This window comes from Polypterus senegalus, chromosome 6 (assembly GCF_016835505.1).
Source record: "Polypterus senegalus isolate Bchr_013 chromosome 6, ASM1683550v1, whole genome shotgun sequence".
NCBI classification, from domain to species: Eukaryota; Metazoa; Chordata; class Cladistia; order Polypteriformes; family Polypteridae; genus Polypterus; species Polypterus senegalus.
Window position 1 is genome coordinate 55,161,326 of NC_053159.1, and position 22,568 is coordinate 55,183,893.

At 37.2% G+C, this 22,568-nt stretch overlaps 1 protein-coding gene across 1 annotated transcript in view; it reads left to right on the forward strand.

Annotated features, from left to right (window-relative positions):
• gnb1a (guanine nucleotide binding protein (G protein), beta polypeptide 1a) overlaps positions 1-22,568 on the forward strand; it is a 231,592-nt gene that overhangs the window by 175,590 nt on the left and 33,434 nt on the right. Inside the window, exons 8-9 of the mRNA XM_039756024.1 lie at positions 14,763-14,964; positions 15,170-15,386. Of these exons, the coding sequence (XP_039611958.1) occupies positions 14,763-14,964; positions 15,170-15,386 (419 nt within the window). The remainder of the gene's footprint in view (positions 1-14,762; positions 14,965-15,169; positions 15,387-22,568) is intronic.

The following is a 22,568-nucleotide window of genomic DNA, read 5'->3' on the forward strand; positions in this document are numbered from 1 at the left end:
ACATAAAATTTTATGTGCCACATATCTTCCCAAGCCTCTATACTGTCAAAGTCTCTCTATAATGATTCCACGGATTCTAGATGATCTGCCAGTCCACTTAGTTTGGTATCATGTGCAAACTTGTCCAGCTTTTTAGTTATGTTCCTATCCAAATACAGTATATATTTAAAATATCCCTAGCACTGACCCCTGTGGAACACCACTCTTTAACATCCAGAAATTCTGATAATGTCCCTTGTACTGGGCCAGTTTTGCATCCCTCTTCAAATGACCTCTTGGACACGGCCCTCTGTAGTGTATCTGTCTGTGGAGAGAGTGTCAACCTCGTTGAGAGGTTTACTTATCTTGGCAGTAACATTTATGTCTCTGGTGATTCCTCCTTTGAAGTCAGTAGATAGATTGGGAGAGCATGGAGGGTCATGGGGTTGCTGGAAAAGGGGTGTGTGGTGATCTCAATATCTCTGTAAAAGTCTTTAAAGTCCTGTTTTTTCCTGTTATGTTACATGATTACAAGACGTGGATGCTATCCAGTGACTAAGACAAAGACTGGACTCCTACGGCACTATGTGTCTTCAGAGAATCTTTGGGTACCGCTGAATTTGACTTTGTGTCAAATGAGAGGTTACTCATGGGAGTCCCAAATGAGGCACATTACCTGCATTGTGAGGGAGCGTCAGTTAAGGCAAATATGGCCATGTTGCATGATTATCTGAGGGTGATCCAGCTCACAGGATCCTCATTGTTGAGGGCCCCAAGTGGCTAGACCAGGCCAAGAGCACGCCCACATAACACCCAGCTACAGCAGATAGATGGTCATTTCCTGAAGGTGGGACTGGTCTGCATGTCTGTCTGGGGGATTTCCAGCCGAGATTTTGTTGTGTGGTGGGTACGGAAATGTGCTGTACCAGTACATGCTCCCCAACCTGACATGACTTACAAACAACATGATGCCCAACCTCTCATGAGGCACGTTATCAAATGCTTCCTGAAAGTCAAGGTAAATAATATCCTAGGCTTCAGTTTAAGCATATCTTTTGTTCCTGCCTCATAGAATCCCTAGCATGTTGATAAAACATGAGCTCCCTCTTCTGAACCCATGCTGACTGTTCAGTAAAACTTCTGTTCTTGCCATCTGTTACTCAATATTACCTTAACACTAGAATTCCTGAAGTCCATGAAAAAACTTGTAATCCCGGCCCATCTTAAATTCCTTCGTACCTCTCCATTCAATGTCTTTTGGAACACATGCATTGTTTCATGTCTACAAAGATCTATCAAGTGTAGAATGACAGGAAATGGAAGAAATATTGAACAAATACCTTAAAGACAATGTTTTTTCATGTTTTAGTACTAACGACAAAATTTTGACATGAAGTTTTTAATGTGTGAAGACTACAGTCCAAATATCAAGTAAGCACTTTCACAAAAGGTACAAGTATAACAAAACAACATCAACACATTGACAAAACAAAGACGCTGAAGGGAGAGGTGTGAAGGAATTTAAGGTGGGCTGAGATTGAGTTTTTTCCGTAGGCTTCAGGAATTCTAGTGTTAATTCTTTCCAATTATTTACCTGTGAAGCATGTGGAGATTACTGGCGTATAGTTACTTTCCCAGTCAGCCTTTCTATATAACTGAATAATTATTTGGCATTTTCCAATCCTTTGGAATTTCCCCAGTGTTCAGTGACTTCCTAAAAATGTGTGTCAAATGTTTATATGTGTACTCACTAGCCTCCTTAAGAACTTGAGGATAAATATTATCTGATCCTGGTGATTTTTTTAATTTCAGTCTATTTAATCTAAGCAGTGCTTCTCCCTGTATAATTTCCAAATCACTCCGTACCTCCTTAGTAGTCTCTCTTACCACCGGGTGGTTGTTTACTTCTTCAAGAAAAATCTGTGTAAGAGTATTTTTTAAATTCTCCTTTATTATGCCCAATGAGCTTCACCTCCTATTTGACTGTCCTTTTGGTACTAAAATGCTGAAAAAATCTCTTGAGTCATATTTTACCTTACCTACTGTTTTCTATTCTAACTTCCTTTTAGCCCTCTTACTGTCCATCTTAATGGTTGTTCTTATGTTCTAATACACCCTACAATTCATTTTGGAGTTATTAATCTTCTACATCTTATACAGCTGTTTTATAGGGCTTCTTTTTCAACTCTCTGCTAACCAACTACAGAGTGTTTTTTTTTTGATTTCATGCTAATTCCATATGTAGGTATGTACCTGTCCTGCGTTATATGTAAAATGTTTTTTTTAAACCTGTACCACTGTCTCCACACTTCAAAGCTTGTCCCAATCTGTCGTCCTCAGGCTTTACTGGATCTTCTCAAAATTTGTCATTCCAAAGTTAAACAGTTTTAGTCTTTAGTCTTCTGAAATGCTGTGAATTGTATTATATTATGGTCACTTTACCCCAGAGGTTCAGCCACCTCTATACCCTCAATTCTATTCTGATTATTACAAAATACTAAATCTAGACAGGCTTCCACCCATGTTTGTGCTTTAACATACTGTGTTAAAAAAACAATCACTGACTACTTATAAAAACGTCTGCTATTGTGCACTTTGCAAGGCTATCCCAGTCAATATTCAGGTAGTTGAAGTCCCCCCGACTATAATATCCTCCTGAAAACTTACTTAAAATAACTAAAAACATGTGCATTAAAATTTATCTCTGCTTTGGGTGGTCTATAACTACTCCTAAAATAAGGCCTGTTTCCCTAATGCTTTCCAGACTATTCCAGGTGTCCTCACTTATATTGGGCTCATTGTCCAAATGAATAGGACTTGCGTTTAAATTTTGTTTGACTTGAAACAACAACCCCATGCTAGGGGCTATCGTGTCTCCAGATTGTAGTAGTGTTAACTGTGGCACCATGCAAAGAGAATGTATTGGAAACTATCAAGCAATTGGTCAATGAATGTGTATAACTTAAGATCTGGATGTGCTAGGTAAAATCTATGTCAAGATTAGGAATTATCATACTCAATTTATTATGTAACACATGTTTTTAACCCCAGTAGCAAAATCATTTTTAGTGTAATGAGTATTGCTTTATTTGCTGCTATATACTGTATTGTGAGTTTATATTCCCCAAAGTTAGTCAGATGAAATATATAAGTAGTTTTTTTAGAATAGTGAATTGTGCCTAGAGTGTAAATATTAAACCTTGCATACAGCTTACAGAACTATTTGTAGCCTTTGAGATTAGCTTATCTAGGCACAATGACTGCACATCAGCTTCATTCACAACAATGGTTTGAAAGTCATAGAAGCTCATTAGTACAGTGGTACATAAGTGCTTCCTTTCTCCACTGTGTCTCTGGGTTGTCTTGCCCTATACAGATTTTATCTCTATATAATTCCACATTGTCACAAATTTTGGATCCCTATGCACCTATTAAATCCTTGAATGTTCCTACTACCCAGTCATCTCCATGGTTTACAGCAGAATTGTGTACAATGAAACAATCTGGTCGCTGCTTGGAGAGGCTCTGGAAAAAGACTGGTCTGGCTGTTCACACCCTGGCTTACACCGAACAGCTCAAGGAATACAGATTTGCCTTACTATTCCACTCTTATTGACTTTGGTACTTGTCGCCCTAGATCCCTTTTTAATACAGTTAATAGACTGTCATCCTGCTGGTAAAATTTCTCTGTTGAGCACTGTAACCTATTTTTGGACTATTTTCAGTCACAAATTATGACCATATATCAAAGTTTTCCTACTAATCATTCCTCATCTCTGTCGACTGATCATACTTGTAAATCTACAGTTTATTTATCTAAATTTAACACCACTACACCAACTGATATTGCTGAAATATCTAAATTAAATCAGTCTACCTGCAACCTAGATCCTGCACCTACTTTACTGATTAAGGCTTGCACGGACAAACTTTCTGCCCCCATTTCTTTATCAACTGTAGTTTTTGCACCTGTGTTGTTCCAAGTGATTTAAAAACTGCTGCTGTAACCCCTGTTTTTAAAAAAAAAACCTGGCTCAGATCCCTTACAGCTAAAATTTTACCGCCCAATTTCTAATTTATGACTAAGATATTAGAAAAGGTTGTTGCTGCTCAACTCAATGATTATTTAAATTTACATAACCTACTTGAGCCTTTTCAATCTGGAATCAGAGCCCTAAATAGCACTGAAACTGCTTTACTTAAGGTAGCCAATGACTTACTGATAACTGCAGATTCTGGGATGGCCGCTATTCTAGTTCTTCTTGACTTGAGCACAGCGTTTGATACAGTTAACCATGACATTTTACTGTTCCGACTTTCAGCTATTGGTATCTCTGGTCCCGCTCTTTCTTGGTTCACATCGTACCTCAGTGATCACCAGTATTACGTCTTCATTAGGGAATCCAAATCTGTCGCTACTTCATTCACACAGGGTATCCCTCATGGGTCAGTTCTCGGTCCAATCTTCTTTAACATCTATATGCTCCCATTAGGGGAGATTATCTGTCGGTATGGTCTGAGATTCCACTGCTATGCCAATGACACACAACTTTATGTAAGCGTGGATGAAACTGCAACATCTTCACCTGTTGCACTGACTGATTGCATTCAGGAAATAAATCATTGGATGACAGATAATTTTTTGCAACTTACTCCTGATAAAACAGAGATCTTATTAGTTGGCACCAAATCTGTCCTCTCTACCCTTCGTGGTCTAAAAATTGGCATTGATGGGATCCTGGTTCAACCCTCAGCATCAGCCCGTAATTTGGGTGTCATTTTTGATCAGCTTCTTACTTTTCAATCACACATCAGCTCAATAGTACAGACAGCCTTTTTTCATCTTCGCAACATTGCTCATCTGCATTCTTTCCTCAGTGTAAAAGATACTGAGTTACTCATTCATGCTTTCATCATTACTCGTCTGGACTATTGCAATGCTTTGTTTTATGGCCTCCCAACTAAATATATCAACAGATTACAATATGTTCAGAATTCTGCTGCTCGTTTACTTACACACACTGAAAAATCTGCTCACATCACTCCTGTCCTCTATGAGTTACATTGGTTACCGGTTTCTTTCTCACTTCTAAGGCTCTTCATGGTTTAGCCCCTCATTATCTGTCTGAACTGCTGCTTCCTTAAACTCCTGCCCATGCATTACATTCATCGGACGCTAGTTACTCACTGTACCTTAATAATAATAACTATGTGTGGCAGAGCTTTCAGAGTGATAGCCCCTAAAACTTGGAATTCTCTCCCTTTCAGCCTTCGCATGGAAAAGTCTATTATTAATTTCAAACATCTGTTAAAAACACATCTCTTCAATGAGTACTATTCTTCATGTATGTAATTTCTGCTGTCTTCATGTATGTAATTTCTACTGTCTTCTATTGAATTGTAAAGTGTCCTTGAGTGTATGAAAGGTGATACATAAATTAAACTTATTATTATTATTAATGCGCAAAAACAAATTAAACATCAATTTTTCTCATTTTAAGCTCTATTGTTGCTCTGGCAGTGTGCTGCAGCTTGGCTAATTTGCAGTATGAGATTTTCATCATCCGCAATGTGTTCAAGCCAAAATGTTCCACATTAGTCATGTCAGGCCAAAAGACGTTTGCCACATCCTTGCCTTATCTTCTGTAATGTATTTCACAGAGGATTAAAAATAAAAAACAACCACGTTTCAGTAGTTGACAACAAGTAAACAATAACATGCTGAAATTATTACGCAAGTGGACTGTGGTTTGGATCAACAAAATAGACCAAGAGAGGTGGGGGATTTTAATTCAGTCAAATGCACACAAAGGCACCCTTTGTCTGCATGTATGTGGATTTTGCATGTGAACTCTTACAAGTTTACTTTTGTTTTGAATAGTGGTGATAATGAAGTTTGTGTTAATGTATGAAAGAATAGGCACAATTCCCAACCCCCCCTCGCCCCTAGATTGCTTTAGACAGTCTCTTTGTGTTATCTCTCAATATATGGGTAAATATTGTACATTGGCATTGGGGATCATATAAGCTAAAGTGTATCTTATTCATACAGTACAGTACAATAGTGTGGTATTTTCTAAAAAAATTTTCAAAACTACTTAAAGTCCAGCTTTTTTCACATTATTCACTACACTTTTTATTTATTTTTTTTTTTTTTGTGGAAACTTTGTCTGGGGATTGGCTGTTACCTGAGCTCTTTTGTTAATACCTACTGTGAGAATGGCCCAAATCCTGCTTATATATTAAACAAAGACTCTTCCATTGCCCCCTTTTTTGTAATAGATTAGGGTTTGTAGTCATGTAATTGTATTTCAGAGTAAATTAGCTATATTAACTGAGCATCTTTGCATTCACAAGGCCTTGATAAACACATTTCATTGTTCAAAAAGCTTCATCACAATTTAGTCATTTGGATTTAATACAATTTCTGCATATGTTCAAAACCAGAGATTCTGATTTGTTTTTTAATAACAGTTGTGTAAGATTCTGTGTGAGATTCTGAGGCTGTGTAAGATTGTGATCCACTTACTACGTGTATATTATTGTAGCTGTGTTTATAGTGAAAACAAAAATGTGAAGCACTTTGGAATCACTGTGAACTTATGAGCGAGTTGTACAAATAACAGGTACAATCTGGAAACTTGAATAACACATACCAGACTAGTATTGAATTTGATATATTATATAGGTAGGAGAGCTTGATGTTACAGTATGTATTTATAGGAAGAACTGCTGATTATTAGCAGTTTGATCACAGAAAAGTGAGTCCCTTGCTTCCACCCAACCAACATGAAAAATAAATGTGGAATCCTGGAATGCCAATGATATAGACATTTTATTACATTTTCTATTTTCCAAAACTATTCTCGGCTTTCAAACATCTCTTGCTGACATAAATTTGGAAGGTCTGGATCTCCGGAAGCTCAGCATTTAAGAACAATCGCTGATACACCTATCTCACTAATTTAAAAGGGACTGTGGACCCCATTGACAAGGGGAAATCACTTGGCCTTAGTATAAATTCAGTGAAAATTGTTTGGCTTTTTAGAAGCAGTTATGAAACTGTCATTTTGTAAATTAAATTCAGCCATTATCTCTAGTAATTTGAATGCTTTTGTTAATATAACTTTAATTACTCTTCTGCCAAAACAAGACAGAGACCCATGTGACTGCTTGAGCAAGTGTTCAGTATTTAGAACTTGATTACTAAATTTCTAGACTAATTCCAGTCCATTGAGTTTAAAACAGACTTATATTGACTTGCTGTACTGCAAATAACTTTTGCCATCTGCTCTTTTATCAATATTGTTTCAACCTCTTCTTGCCGATGATATTAAATTCACTGGATTCTAAAAAGGCTTTTCATTGAATGAATTAGGCATTTCTTCGATGTGTCTGGAGTAGTGTGGAATTTAGTTTAGAATTTTATAATATGATTAAAACTCCCTGTTCTTCCCCCTTCCACTACTGTTATTTATATTCCACTGTTTTATTGTACAAAGGCACCAGACAAGACTACCCGTTATCCCATCATTTATTTAATCTTTCCCTCAATCCTCTGGCCTTATCTCTGTGCCAGTCCAAATTAATATCTCCCATTTGCTTATTTGACATCCCTTTCACAGTTGCATTATATCCTGATGGCACTCTTTTTTTCTTGGTAATTCTCAATTGTCCAGATATTTCACAAACTTCTTTGTTTAACATTTATGAGGCTACTTTAGGTTTAAAAAAAAAGCTACCAACTTACTCCTTCTCACTTTGAACCGCCTTTGCCAAGTGCCATCTTTGACATTTCCTTTTCTGTGGGAAACTAAATTCACATTCCTCAGCATCCACATTTCTAAACTGACTAGGTCTGGAATCAAGCCAAACTGTAGCTATGCTTTTAACATTTTGTCAGAACACAACATGAGGAGAGCTTTTAAGAAGGTGAACACTAAGAAGGTAGTAGGTCCAAATGTGATTTCGGGATGCTTTTTTAAGATCTGTGCTGATCAGCTTGCAACAGTTTTCACTGTAATATTTAATCTCTCCTTAACCTAGTTTATTGTACCAACGTGCTTTAAAAGGTCCACCATTGTCCCTGCACCTAATAGAATTCCATCCAAATTAACTGAATGATTATCATCCTGTTGTACTAGTGCCTATATCAATAAAGCGATTTGGTAGGCTAGTCAAAAATTCTGTACCAAAAAATTGCATCCATTACAGTTTCTATATCGCTCCAGTAGATCCACAGAGAATGCCTTCAGCTTGATCCTTCATATAGCACTGACCCACCTGGGCAGCAAGAGAGGGAGTTATGTATGAATGATATATATATATATATATATATATATATATATATATATATATATATATTTATTATACCTCTGCATTTAACATAATAAGCTGCTATAATCTCATCTCCAAGTTCAGGGACCTATGTCTGAGCACTTTATTTTGCAGTTGGATTTTTAACTCCCTGATAAGCAGACTGCAGGTAGTTTGAGTGAATGACCACACTCCATCATCCCTCACTCACATCACAGGCGCTTCACAGGGCTGTGTCCTAAACCCGCTGCTGTACTCCATCTACATGTATGACTGCACATCTGTACACGACTAGAACAACATTGTGAAGTCTGCTGATGACACAGCTCTAGTAGACCTGATGTAACAACAGAAAGGCTTAGCTGAATGGAGAGTCTTTTTCACTGATGTTAGGCTAACAGTCTTCTACTAAATATCAGCAAGAAAAAGGAACTGACTGTGAACTTTGGGAGAATCAATCAATCAATCAACATTTATTTATATAGCACATATTCATACAAAAAAAATGTAGCTCAAAGTGCTTTACAAAATGAATAGAAAAATAGAAGACACAATAAAAAATAAACATAAGTCAACATTAATTAACATAGAATAAGAGTAAGGTCCGATGGCCAGGGTGGACAGAAAAACAAAAAAACTCCAAAGCTGGAGAAAAAATAAAATCTGTAGGGGTTCCAGACCAAGAGACCGCCCAGTCCCCTCTGGGCATTCTACCTAACATAAATCATCATATTTTCATGGAAGGACCTGATGATGATGGTCACGTAGACTTCTGGCTTTCAGTCCATCATTGTTGGAGCATCATGATGCTTTGAGTAGGTGGTGGTGGCGCAGGCCGCCACCACAAAGAAACCGGCAAAAGAAACAGAAGAGAGAGTAGGGGTCAGTACGGATTTTAGAGCCACCATGAATAGTTATTATGAAGAATTGAACATACAGAGTATCAGGATTATGTTAAAGTGAAGTTGTAAAAAGGCCATGTTAAAGTAATGTGTTTTCAGCAGTGTTTTAAATTGCTCCACTGTATTTGCCTGGCGAATTCCTATTGGCAGGCTATTCCAGATTTTAGGTGCATAGCAGCAGAAGGCCGCCTCACCACTTCTTTTAAGTTTAGCTTTTGGAATTATAAGGAGACACTCATTTGAAGATCTAAGGTTACGATTTGGAATATAACGTGTCAGGCATTCCGATATATAAGATGGAGCGAGATTATTTAAGGCTTTATAAACCATAAGCAGTATTTTAAAGTCAATCCTGAATGACACAGGCAACCAGTGTAGTGACATCAAAACTGGAGAAATGTGTTCGGATTTTCTTTTCCCAGTTAGGATTCTAGCAGCTGCATTCTGCACTCGTTGCAAATGATTTATGTCTTTTTGGGTAGTCCTGAGAGGAGTGCGTTACAGTAATCTAGTCTACTGAAAACAAAAGCGTGAATTAATTTCTCAGCATCTTTCAATGATATAAGAGGTCTAACTTTAGCTATGTTTCTTAAATGAAAAATGCTGTCCTAGTGGTCTGATGAATATGCGATTTAAAATTCAGATTACAGTCAACGGTTACCCCTAAATTTTTACTTCCGTCTTAACTTTTAATCCTAGTGCATTAAGTTTATTTCTGATAACCTCGCTGAATCCATTATTGCCAATTACCAAAATTTCAGTTTTCTCTTTATTTAGTTTGAGAAAATTACTATTCATCCATTCAGAAATACCAGTAAGACATTGTGTTAGTGTATCGAAAGAGTCGGAGTCATCAGGTGCTATAGATAAGTACAGCTGTGTGTCATCAGCATAGCTGTGGTAGCTCACATTGTAACCTGAGATAATCTGACCTAACGGAAGCATATAGATTGAGAATAACAGCGGACCCAGGATAGAGCCTTGTGGAACACCATATCGGATATCATGTGTCTTTGAGATTTGATTACCACAACTCACAAAGAATTTTCTCCCTGCCAGGTAGGATTCAAACCAATTTAAGACACTGCCAGAGAGGCCCACCCATTGACTAAGGCGATTTCTAAGAATATTATGATCAATGGTGTCAAATGCAGCACTCAGATCTAAGAGGATGAGAACAGATAAATGGCCTCTGTCTGCATTTACCCAAGTCATTTACTACTTTAACAAGTGCAGTTTCTGTACTGTGATTTGTTCTGAAGCCTGACTGAAAAGTATCAAGAATAGCATGTTTATTTAGGTGGTCATTTAACTGCATAATGACTGCCTTCTCTAAATTTTACTTAAGAAGGGCAGGTTAGAAATGGGTCTAAAATTTTCAAAGGCAGAGGGGTCAAGATTATGTTTCTTAAGAAGGGGTTTAACTACAGCAGTCTTAAGACAGTCTGGAAAGACCCCGTATCTAATGCGAATTTACTATGTCCAGAATATTGTCAATTAGAACGCCTGATATTTCTTTGAAAAACCTGGTTGGTATTGGGTCAAGGACGCAGGTGGAGGATTTCAGTTGAGAGATTATACTATGTAATTCAGGTAAATCTATCCTGGTGAAAGCATTTAATTTGTTTATAACGGAGTACCGGGGCTTTGGAGGTTCTGCAGTGTTCGGGAGATATACTATGTTATCTCTAATATCATTAATTTTTTGAGTGAAAAATACAGCAATGTTCTCACAGGTTTCACTGGAAGTATTCTGGGGGCATTCCTTTGTGTTCCCTGGGTTTAACAGACGGTCAATTGTTGAAAATAAGACTCTGGGATTACTAGCATTGTTATTTATAATATTAGAGAAATAGCAGCGCCTCTCAAGACGGACAGTGTTATTGTATTCTGTTATTTTAACTTTTAATATTTCATAGTGGATAGTTAGTTTAGTTTTCCTCCATTTACGCTCAGCTCTACGACATGTTCTTTTTAAATCAGACACTCTTTGGGTCTTCCATGGAATAACAGTACTAGAGGATTTTTTAACTGTCTTTTCAGGTGCAACTATGTCAACAGCAGTTCTTACTTTAGAGTTAAAGTTTTCCACTTTACTATTTACATTATCCTCGCTATTATAGCTGGCATTATAAACGGACTGATTGCTTAGAATAGTTGTAAGCTTTAAAGCTGCTGATGAGTCAAAGAAGCGTTTTTTAACAAAATGTTTCTCATGAGCGTTTTCTATCTTTATTTCTATATTAAATAGTAGAAGGCAGTAGAGGCACTACCACATTCTCAGTATTAACAGCACTCGGGTGGAGAAGGTGGGCACCTTCAGATAATTCAGTGTCTACATCACAGAGGATCTGACCTGGCCCAAGCACATCAACACCTGGGAGCAGAAAGCACAGCAACATCTGTCCCACTTAAGACACATTATAGATTTAAGGTTGTCCTCCCAGATACTAAATAACTGCTATGCATCCACCATCAAAAGTATTCTGTCAGGAAGTATCGCTGCATGGTCATCGGGGTGTGCATTCACTAACCTCCAGGACATCTATAACAAGCAATGCTGAACCAGAGCACTGAAAATTATTAATGATGGTCAGGTAAAGCTACCGCTGCCAAGAAGGAGCTTTTTCCCATGGTCCATCTACATATTAAATAAGGAAAGTGTCTAGAACTTCATGATGCTCTATTGTTAACTCTCTCACATTGTTATTTTAATTGGGTGCTACAATGCGCAATATCCTAACGTCTCTCTCTCTCTCTCTCTCTCTCTCTCTCTCTCTCTCAGTTGTGCCTACGTGGCCATACGGTAATACCTGAACTATTCCAAAGCAACATTTGCACTGATTTGTGTTTTTGTATCTCACACCCTCATACTCCTTTATCATAAGAGCATCCCTTATTTACGCAATGGAGCATTCGATCAGAAGAATATATGATGCTCGTTTTAAATTAAACGTCATTGAAGTAGTGAAAGAAATTGTTAACTTTGCTGTTGCAACAAAATTCAATGTGTCTGAGAAAGTGATGTGAGATTGGAGGAGGCAAGAAGATGTTTAAAAAAATAAAATAAAAAAAATTAAGTGACGCTTTTTTGAACAGGCGTATAAATCGGGGACTGATTTTATGATTGATTTTTCTGGTTTCAAGACCCGACTTATACATGAGCATATACGGTAGTTATTTTTATTTATGTATTATTGTTATTAATAATAATTATTAATGATGTTTGAATTTATAAAGTTAGGTGTTGTTATTATCAACTTCATACTTATCTCAAGGCACAGTAATAGGAGTTTAGCAACTAAGCATTTCACTGCATATTGTTCTATATATATAATTTGTATGGGACAAGTAAAATTTGATTTGATTTCCTAATCAATAATTTAAGAATTAAAACTAATATAAAAAGGTAAAAAAAAACTATAATAACCTTGCTTCATGCTAAACATGGTTGTAATAGTGGGTAAATGTGCCTTCCTAGCCTCTTCCTCCAACTAATTCTAGCTACAGGACACTGAATGACCTTACCGTTTGATTAAGGTTTGACATTATGAGTGTAGCTGCGACTTTTTTAGGTTCCCAAAGTCGATCAGCTACTGAGTTGGGAAGGTAGGATCCAGCATAAGTAAAATGCGTAACAAAGAAATCTCTCAGCACAAAAAGGTAATTTTAAATAGTTTAATAAAAATTTAAAAAGCAACAAATCCCAAAAATTCAAAAAAAAGTTATTACACACGCAGAATAAAAGGGAAAAATGTTTATCTGTTTCATTACAGTCCTAGCTTTCTCATGTTAAACTTCAGTTACTTTCTGTACTTAAAGGTTATGTTACAGTATTTCTCTATGGCAAACGTACATAGGCTTCATTTAGTGCATTCATATGGTTTGAAACTGTTTGCCCTCCATGCCTTACCAACTGCAAGGTAGATCATAATCTGTAGTCAGCGAGAGAAGAAATTATTAGAATATTCCATTTATAATTTAGCTTGTCGGGGTTATAATAGACCCTCCCTTAGACTATGCAGTAATATATAGGCCAAAAACATTTTAACATAACTAAGAAAATACTTCTCTCAATTTAACATTAGAACATTTTTTAAAACAATAGAACAATCTAGACAAGGACAGGCCATTCAGCCCAACATATCTCGCCAGTCCTACCCACTTAAGATCCTAAAACTCCCAGCTGTCCACCACACTTCTTGGTAGCTTATTCTATGCGTCTGTGGTTCTCTGTGTGAAGGAGAATTTCCTAATGTTTCTACGAAATTTACCCTTAACAAATTTCCAACTGTGTCCTTGTATTCTTGATTAACTAATTTTTAAATAACAGTCTCAATCTGCTGTACTAATTCCTTTCATAATTTTAAATGCTTAATCATGCGTTCCTTAATCTTCTTTTGGTTTAACTGAAAAGGCTCGGTTCTTTTAAACTTTCTTATAATTCATCCCCTGTAGCCTGAAATCAGCCTAGTCACTCTTCTCTGCAGTTTTTCTAGCATTGCTATGTCCTTTTTGTAGTCTGGAGACCAAAACTGCACACAGTACTCCAGATGAGCCCTCACCAGTGTGTTATAAAGCTTGAGCATAACCTCCTTGGATTTGTAATCTACACATTGTGCTATATAACCTAACATTCTGAATGGCTTCTGAACACTGTCTGGAAGGTGATAGTATAGAGTCCACTATGACTCCTAAATCCTTCTCATAAGGTGCATTTTTGATTTTCACACCCACCATTGTGTATTCAAATATAATTTTTACTTCCTGTGTGGCCCTAGTACTGACCCCTGTGGAACACAACTCTTAACATCAGCTAATTCTGATAAGGTTCCTCCCACTATAACCCCTGTGTCTGAGCCAATTTTACACCCATCTTCAAACATCACCCTGAACTCCCACCTCTTTTAATTTGATGGCCAGCCTCTCATGTGGCACCTTATCAAATCCTTTTTGAAAGTCCAGGTAAATATCATGCTCTACTTTGATCATACCCTTTTGTTGCTTCCTCGTAGAATTTCAACATGTTAGTAAAACATGACCTCCTTCTTCTGGACCCCTGCTGACTGTTCAGTAAAACTGTTGTCCTTACCATGTGTTGCTTAATCTTATCCTTAATAATGTTTCCATTAATTTTCCTGTGATGCACATTAATCTTTCTGGGTTATAATTTCTTGGATCTGCTCGGTCACCCTTTTTATATAAAGGCATAATATTTGCCATTTTCCAGTCCTTCGGAATTTCTTCAATTACAGAGGCAGCAATTAATCTAGAAGTTTATTTTAAGATTGTAATTCTTTGTACATGACATTTGTTTTTTTTATGTCCTATTAGGCTCTGCTGCTGTAGGTGTATTTTCCACATAAGCTTGAAAATGTGTGTTTTTTAACAAATTGATCTGTGGAGAAAAGATCATTAAATACTGTAAGGCTAAATATTCTAACAATAAATGAGGAAAAAGTCTAAGGGGATTAAATATAATTTATAACAGATGCACATGCATATGATTCAGGATAGGCTTATTGTTAGTGGTAAATATATAATGTTACTTTTTGCCTTTTTTAGCGCCCTTTGGGATATTGAAACTGGCCAACAGACAACTACATTTACTGGTCATACTGGTGATGTCATGAGCCTATCCCTTGCACCAGATACAAGATGCTTTGTGTCAGGAGCTTGTGATGCCTCAGCCAAGCTTTGGGATATTAGAGAAGGAATGTGTCGACAGACATTTACTGGACACGAATCTGACATTAATGCAATTTGTGTAAGTAAATGTTAACTTTTTAACTGCTGGGATTGTTCAAATAAAAGTATTTGAATTGCAAGGTCTCTTAAGTAACTTGCATAGGTACTCAGATACTACCTGTCGTAAGCAGTTACAGTTTCATGTATTCTTGCTTGCTCAGTAATATTACTGTTTATGGGCAGTCACATAACTAATCTATGCCAAATATACATTTCTATTTTAGTTTTTTCCTAATGGAAATGCTTTTGCAACTGGGTCTGATGATGCTACCTGCAGACTCTTTGATCTACGTGCTGACCAGGAACTGATGGTTTATTCTCACGACAATATCATTTGTGGCATCACATCTGTAGCATTTTCTAAAAGTGGTCGTTTGCTGCTAGCAGGATATGATGATTTCAACTGTAATGTGTGGGATACCCTTAAAGCAGATCGTGCTGGTAAGTGTTTGTTTAAAAATGCTTTATTTTTTTAAGAATACATTAAAAAAGAAAAATTTTAAATCAATTCCAATTTGTTTTTTGAAGATTTTACCAAAGTTTTTGCAGATATGAATGATTTCAAAAAGTATATCTTCCTTTTGTTTTTCTTTTCCATAAGGCAGTAGCTGCGTCATTGTGATATTGACACCCTTTGTACTTTTTACATAACTCAGGCTACACTCAAATAAGTTTATCTACTGCATAAATGTTTGAAGTTGATGATACCTGGTTTCCCAATTCCTTATTGCATTATTAATGACTAGCCAACCTGCGGCGTAGCATACGCTGCATAATTATTTATTGATGGGTGAACACTTACTGAAAGACACAGGTGTCCAAATGGGGTGGGTTTGAGGATACAACTGTGAGTGAATGAAAAGATGGAACTCTGGAGAGAGCAACATACAATTGTCAGTGACTGAAAACTGGTTTTGGCAGATACAGGCATATCTTTTTGAAAGTTTGGCGCTGTGCCTTATTAATTGTCATTGCAAAGGCTAATCTAACAGGAAATCATCTGCGTGTAAAAGGCAAATTAGAATCTGATGGGGTCAGGAAATTGTCTGTGTGTAAAAGTAAAAGGCAAATTTGAATCTGATGGGGTCAGTAAATTGTCTGCATGTAAAAGTAAAAGGCAAATTTGAATCTGATGGGGTCAGGGAAATCTGCGGAATACAGACAGTTTGTGAGGACAGTTTGTGAGGTTAGCAGCTGCGATAGTTTTACACTCCAGTACATTGTGGTGAATGCTGGTAACAGGCGGGCAGGCAAGCTAACAAAAACACTATGCTCTTAGAATGGTATGAATCAGGTTTTTGTAGACAAAGGTTTTCCCTGTTCGTGCAGGACCATCCAAGAAGAAGCATGTTTGTCGCGGATGGGAATCGCTGTATGCAGCTTGTAAAACAGTTTGCGAGGCTGGACGCTTGAGGAAGTTAGACTTGGCGGGCGGGGCTCTGTCGTAAGTATCCCTTGACGCGTGAAGGAGGGTTAGAGTTGGCCGGCAGGGCTCTGTCATGCGTATCCCTATCCCATGGTCTTTGTCTTGCGTGCCATGGTCGACTTAGTTTATAGAAAAGCAGCCGGAACCGAAAAGAACAATGAAAAGTCAACTTGGCTCAGAGATGCATTTGGACTGTAACTGAGGCTGTGTTTGGTGAGGTGTTACTTGTGGGCACATGAGCAGGCAGTGCGCATGCCTTGAGAGTGAGGGTGGACGCGGGAGGAGGGTTAGACTTGGCGGGTGGGGCTCTGTCGTGCGTATCCCATGACATGGGAGGAGGGTTAGAGTTGGCGGGTGGGGCTCTGTCATGCGTATCCCATGACATGGGAGGAGGGTTAGAGTTGGCGGGCGGGGCTCTGTCATGCGTATCCCATGGTCTCTGTCTTGCGTGCCATGGTTGGCTGCTTAGTGAATTAGATACTGAACAAATTTATTACATTTCAAACTTATTGTATTCTTTTTAATCCAAAAAAAATTGACAAAACTATTGACATGCTTGACTTAATATTTAGCACTATACCCTTTTGAAAAATAACTGCAATCATGTGCTTCCTATACCCATAAGTCAGCTTTCTACATCCCTCTACTGACAGTTTCAACAACTTTTCTTTTGGAAACTGCTCCAATTCTCCAATAATTGAAGGGTTTTTTCCTCGCAATTGCCGTTTCTGAGTTTCCACAAGTATTCAGTTCATGTAGATCTTGACTTCTGAATAGTACAACTTGTCCTTAATCATTCCTGGCCATTGTCTAGCTGGAAGACTAATGATATTTGATGGAGACATTATATTCTGACACTCAGTTCAGTATTACACTCCAGCATACCTCTGGTAATCTCCTGATTCCGTGGTAACATATGCACATACTCAAGGTATCAAGTTTCAGAGGCAGCAGTACATCTCAAAACATCAGTAATCCTCAACCATTGTAGGGATGGTGTTGTTTTCTGTGAAGGTGTTTTTTTCTGTTATCAAGAAGATAGTGTTTTACCAAAAAGCTGTAATTTGGACTCTTCTGTCCACAGGACATTCTACCATAATTTGTTTTTGCTTGTGCAGGTTTGTTTGGCACCCACCCTTCAGTTGGGCATTCTTATGTTTCTGTTTTCTGCAGTGGGATCTTCCTGGTTCTTCAGTCACAGAGCTCCCATTCACTAAACTAATGAAAGATGGGGTGTGTTAAAGCTTATTTTACATACACATCCAAGGAGATTGGCTGCATTGCCCTAGATAACATTGCATGCAGAGGACATAGGAACATTTAGGTTTCTAGAAGTTATCTTGTAAGCCTTGAGATTGTTCATGCTTTATTATAATTTTTGTCTCATTTCCATAGTAAATTCTGTGCCTTTCTGTCTTGTCTTTGTGTTCAGTGTTTTGGTAAACCCATGACAGCAGAATGAGAAACTACTATTCTCTGTTCAGACTGATTGAATATGTTGCAGGCACATGAAACCCTTCAGAGGTTAATTGAATTGCAAATTAAAGGAGAATCACATACTAATTTTTCAATAAAAAGAAATATACATAAACAGTATTCATCAGTACCTAAACAGTACTTGGCTGAACCACCTATTCACAGCTATCACAGCAAGTAATCTCTTTGGGTAAGTCACTAATAATTTTCCATATCGTGATGGAGCAAGATTTGCCCATTCCTTCTTGTAAAATTGCTCAAGCTTTGCCAGGTTTGTTGACAAGGTGGTGGACAGCAATTTTGGGTGTTACCCCAGATATCCAGTGGGGTTAAGATGAGGACACTGACCAGGCCGCCAAAGAACCTCTGTTTTCTACATTTTACTCCACTGTTGCCCTGGCAATGTGCTTTGGCTCATTGGCCTGTTACAAAACAAACATCCTCCCCCAGTTTGTTTTTCTGACAGAAGGGAAACAGCTTTTCTCCAGGATCTTTCTCAGTTATGCTGTGCTCATCTTCCTTATTAAACTTAACCATATTTCATGAAAAGCAGCATCTCTATAACATGATGATGTTACCTGGGTGGTGCGCAGTGTTACGCATAGTGCTTAAATATTTCAGTTTAGTCTCATCAGACCACAGTACCTCCAGTCATGTCTTTGCAGAGTGACGTTTTGCAAATTCTTTATGGGCAGGAACAGTGCTGCAACATTCTGCCCTTTTTTCTGCCTGGCCTCTTTCGTTGCCACTTCTCCATAAATGCCCTTTTTATGCAATGACTTAAAGATTGTTGTGCCATGAATACCCCCATCCAATCAGAGTCACTGACTTTTGCAACTCAGTCGGTGCAACAGTTGGCATTACATTAGCCTCTCAAATCAGTGCAATTTTTGTTTGGGTACTAAGGTTAAAGAGAACATGCTAACCCAAAAAAAATGGCTATAATTTCCTGTTTTTTTCATTGCCATATGATGTACTACACCGAACTTCAAGGTGTCCTGTGTGCCTATGAGAATGTCTTGTACCCCTTCCCTGATGTGTACTTCTCTATTATTATACCTAGGGCTTGTCTTCATTTTGGTTTGATTTTTTGAAAAACACTATCATAATGTTGGATCTTATTAAGAGAGGGGAAATTTGTCCATCAATTTACTGAAAATAGGTGATCCACCCATTACCTACACAGGTAGTGGCCATCAACAAACTGGGTAAATTGGTAAGAATAATATATGGCACTGATCAAAGTTAGTCTCATGTTTACTCTGGAAACCGAGTACTTTTGGTTTGATCTTTTTAGCAAATTTCTGAAATGTTTTCAATTTGTTTTTTTAATTTGCCATGATGTAACACTGTATTGTAGATCAGCTGAAAAATGTTTAATTTTGTGTACATTTAGAATCTGAGATAATGTGAAAATAGATTTGGAGACTGAATAAGGCACACTGTATGTGAATACCAAACCATTTTAATTTCAACTGTATTCTGAGGGAACTGTATTCTGAGGGAAATTGTAGGAAAACGTGAAAAGGTGTTAGTAGTTTTTGTTATGACTAACAATGGTTATGTCAAGCGGCAGTCTTTAACTTGATACTGGTAAAGCAACATACTGATGTTGATAAAATGAGAAAAACATACAGTGAATAAAATTCTGTAAGTTTTGCTTCATCTGCAATAATCAGTGGTGCAATAGAGAACTTAAAACAAGGTGTGAAAAGATTGTTTTCACTGGGAACACATTTTTCTGTTACTAAAATGGTAGTTTGTGTAAACTTTAGAGAGGTTAAAAAACAGTTTTCCCGTCTGTGCCAGAAGAGCCAAGTAACATAAAGCAGTAAAGACATCAATAATATTATTGTGTATATTTTTGATAAGAAATGTACCTTTTTAAAAAGGTGAGTGATCATTGATTAAATCCTTAGGCAGATTCCTTTAGATTAAGGAACATAAGCCTATATCACAAAATCAGAACCATGCTCTAGAAATGCCTCAAAATATTTGCTAAATTGAGGATAGTAGTTGACCTCAAATTTCTTCACATTCTGAGTCTGAAAATAGTACATTTAAAAACATCATTATAGCTGTTTGCAAGAACCACTGGTTTATAACCCATGTATTGGTCAGGTGTCATTTCCACCCTAAATGTGTGACCTATCCCTAGCGCCCCACCATAGCTCTCCTATGAGATACTCATACCCAGTAGTCAGGTCTTTTCTAAAAACAGTACAAATTTCCTTTCATCAGCAGCTAAGGGAAGACCATAGTAAGCAGGTTTAAGAGGCTTTTCATAGCTTTATGAGTTTTATCCTGTGCTTATGGAAGTAGAAGGTTTTTGTCCCAGTCATTCATACTTTGAGTAGGATTCCTCATTCTGGTTCTTATGTATTCCATAGCCAATCATCTCCAGTACAAATATTTTTGCCTACTCTGCTTATACGTGCAGTCATTGATGTTACAGGTTTTTGGCATTCTTGTGCAAGTTACACCCAAGTTAAAATCCATCATTCATAGCAAGCATATAAAGTGACAGTGGCATATAGTACAGAAAACATTATTCTGTACATAATCCAAATACCTGATAGATATTACATTGCTCCAAGTGTTTATCAGATTTGTGTTGGGTGGATCCATTCCAAATTAAAGTGCTTTATTTCTGTTCTCCTCCAAATGTATGCATATATGAAGATAATATTAGTAGCCAAACTGTACTGATGAGAAAGGAGCCTGCATTTATTCACATAGACTGCTATAACAACTTTTCCAAAAACAAACACCAATATAATGTAAAAGGATTGTTGAAAACATTCCAACCACTTGGACTAATTATAAATTTGAAGACCCACTTTTTGATCCCTAAAAATGATATGTGAGGAGTAGAGATGCTCCAATTGATCAGCTGCTGATCAAGATTCAACAATTTTCACCCCAAATGCGATTGCTAAATTAGTTGCTCTCAAAACTACTTTTTTTAGAATCTACTTTTGTAAGGTCCTGGGTTGTAACTCAAAGCACACCTCTCAACAAAACATTGGCAGGGGTCTGAAATCGCAGCACATTTGTAGTTTTTCATGCATTCTGCCTTTGTTGTCAAAGAGCCAATGCCACATGATAGTCTGATTGCTGTCATGGGACATCGTATATTTGATTGCCATTACAACAAATTGTTCTGAGCAGGCATCTACCACAGAACCAAATGTGGTCATCGCTGTTCTTGTGAAAAGAATGGAGAAAAACGGCATCAATTCAGAGAGGGAGAGGCAAATTCATTGTACCACATAATTGTCACTGACAGGAGAAAACTGAATAATAAGAAAAAGCACTAACAAGTATCCAAAATTTACACTGGGTGTTACAGACTCAAATCAAATGTGTGTTTTTATTATATTTTAGCAATTTTAATAGCAGCTCACTACTCAAAACGTGGAGCGCCCTAAATCAAACCCAGAACCTTTTTGGTTATAAGGCAGCAGTTTTCACCTCTGCACTATCCAAGAATGCATGTCAGCTTTCTGTCAATTGACATTGGGTTTTAACTCATTGACAGCAACATGTTTAATTAAATAATTTTTTTTCTTTGGTTATATTCTTGAATAAAAAGTGCATTTGTTTGATATTTAGACTAAGGCCTTCACACATTATACACTTCACCTCATTATTAGTATAACATGGAAAAAAATTCTGTTTTAGGTATGCATTTATCATTTCTTGCCTCACATTTCCTGTCATCCTACATTTACACAGATAGTTGTAGACATGGAACACGCATGAAATTAATGTATTACAAATAACCATATATTATTTACCCTATACAACTGAAAGGCACCTTATACCCAGATAAACAAACTTGAGCTCTGAGAATTTTGCAACTGACTTTAGGTCCATCAGGGAGGAGATGGGATAGCAGGCTGCTTGTGTTGATCAACATATTTGCAAAGCAAAAGATGCTAATGAGGAAAGGTGCAAAGGAATTTAAGGTGACCCAGGATTACAAGATTCTTCGTAGGCTTCAGGGATTCTAGTGTTAGGGAAACTGGCAGCCAATGTTGAAATCCATGTCTGTAAAATTCTTTTCTTGTTCAAAGGAAAAAAAATTAAAAGGTGGCCCCTAAATTAAATGGAGAGTCTTTGTCCTACTTACTTCAAAACATTAGCACAACAATCTCATTGCAAAAGTATCCCTGAAGATTGTGTCCCGTGACAAAAACCTTTTGATGTTATAAACTTCAACAAGAATGACTAACTGTAGTGATATTCCCCACATTAAGCTCAATTATTATTATCCAAAATGTCCACCAAAAATATGTAAAATTGCATCTATGACAGTATTGCCATTCTTTTTTCACAACACATCAGCTTACCACTGTGGGGAAGAGCAACGGATGGTTGATGTTAATTAGTTAATTATCAGGTTTGCTATTGGCTACAATAATTAATGAGAAATTTTCAAGAGGCTTTCTCTTTATTTTTCTTATCTTCTGTGGTTTGAAATTCTTGACATTTACACATGTTTGAAGGAACAGATGCAGCCATTCAGAATTAATGTGGAATACTGCATTATTTTGCATATAGATTCAAACACAGCCAGTATACACTTTTCAGCTCATTTGTAACATTGTAACTGTTCTTTAGTATTGTGTATGCAGGTACTATGTAATATACACTAAATTAGGTATGGAGAACATTATAAGTTGAGATATGCACATCTTAAGTAGATGAATCATATT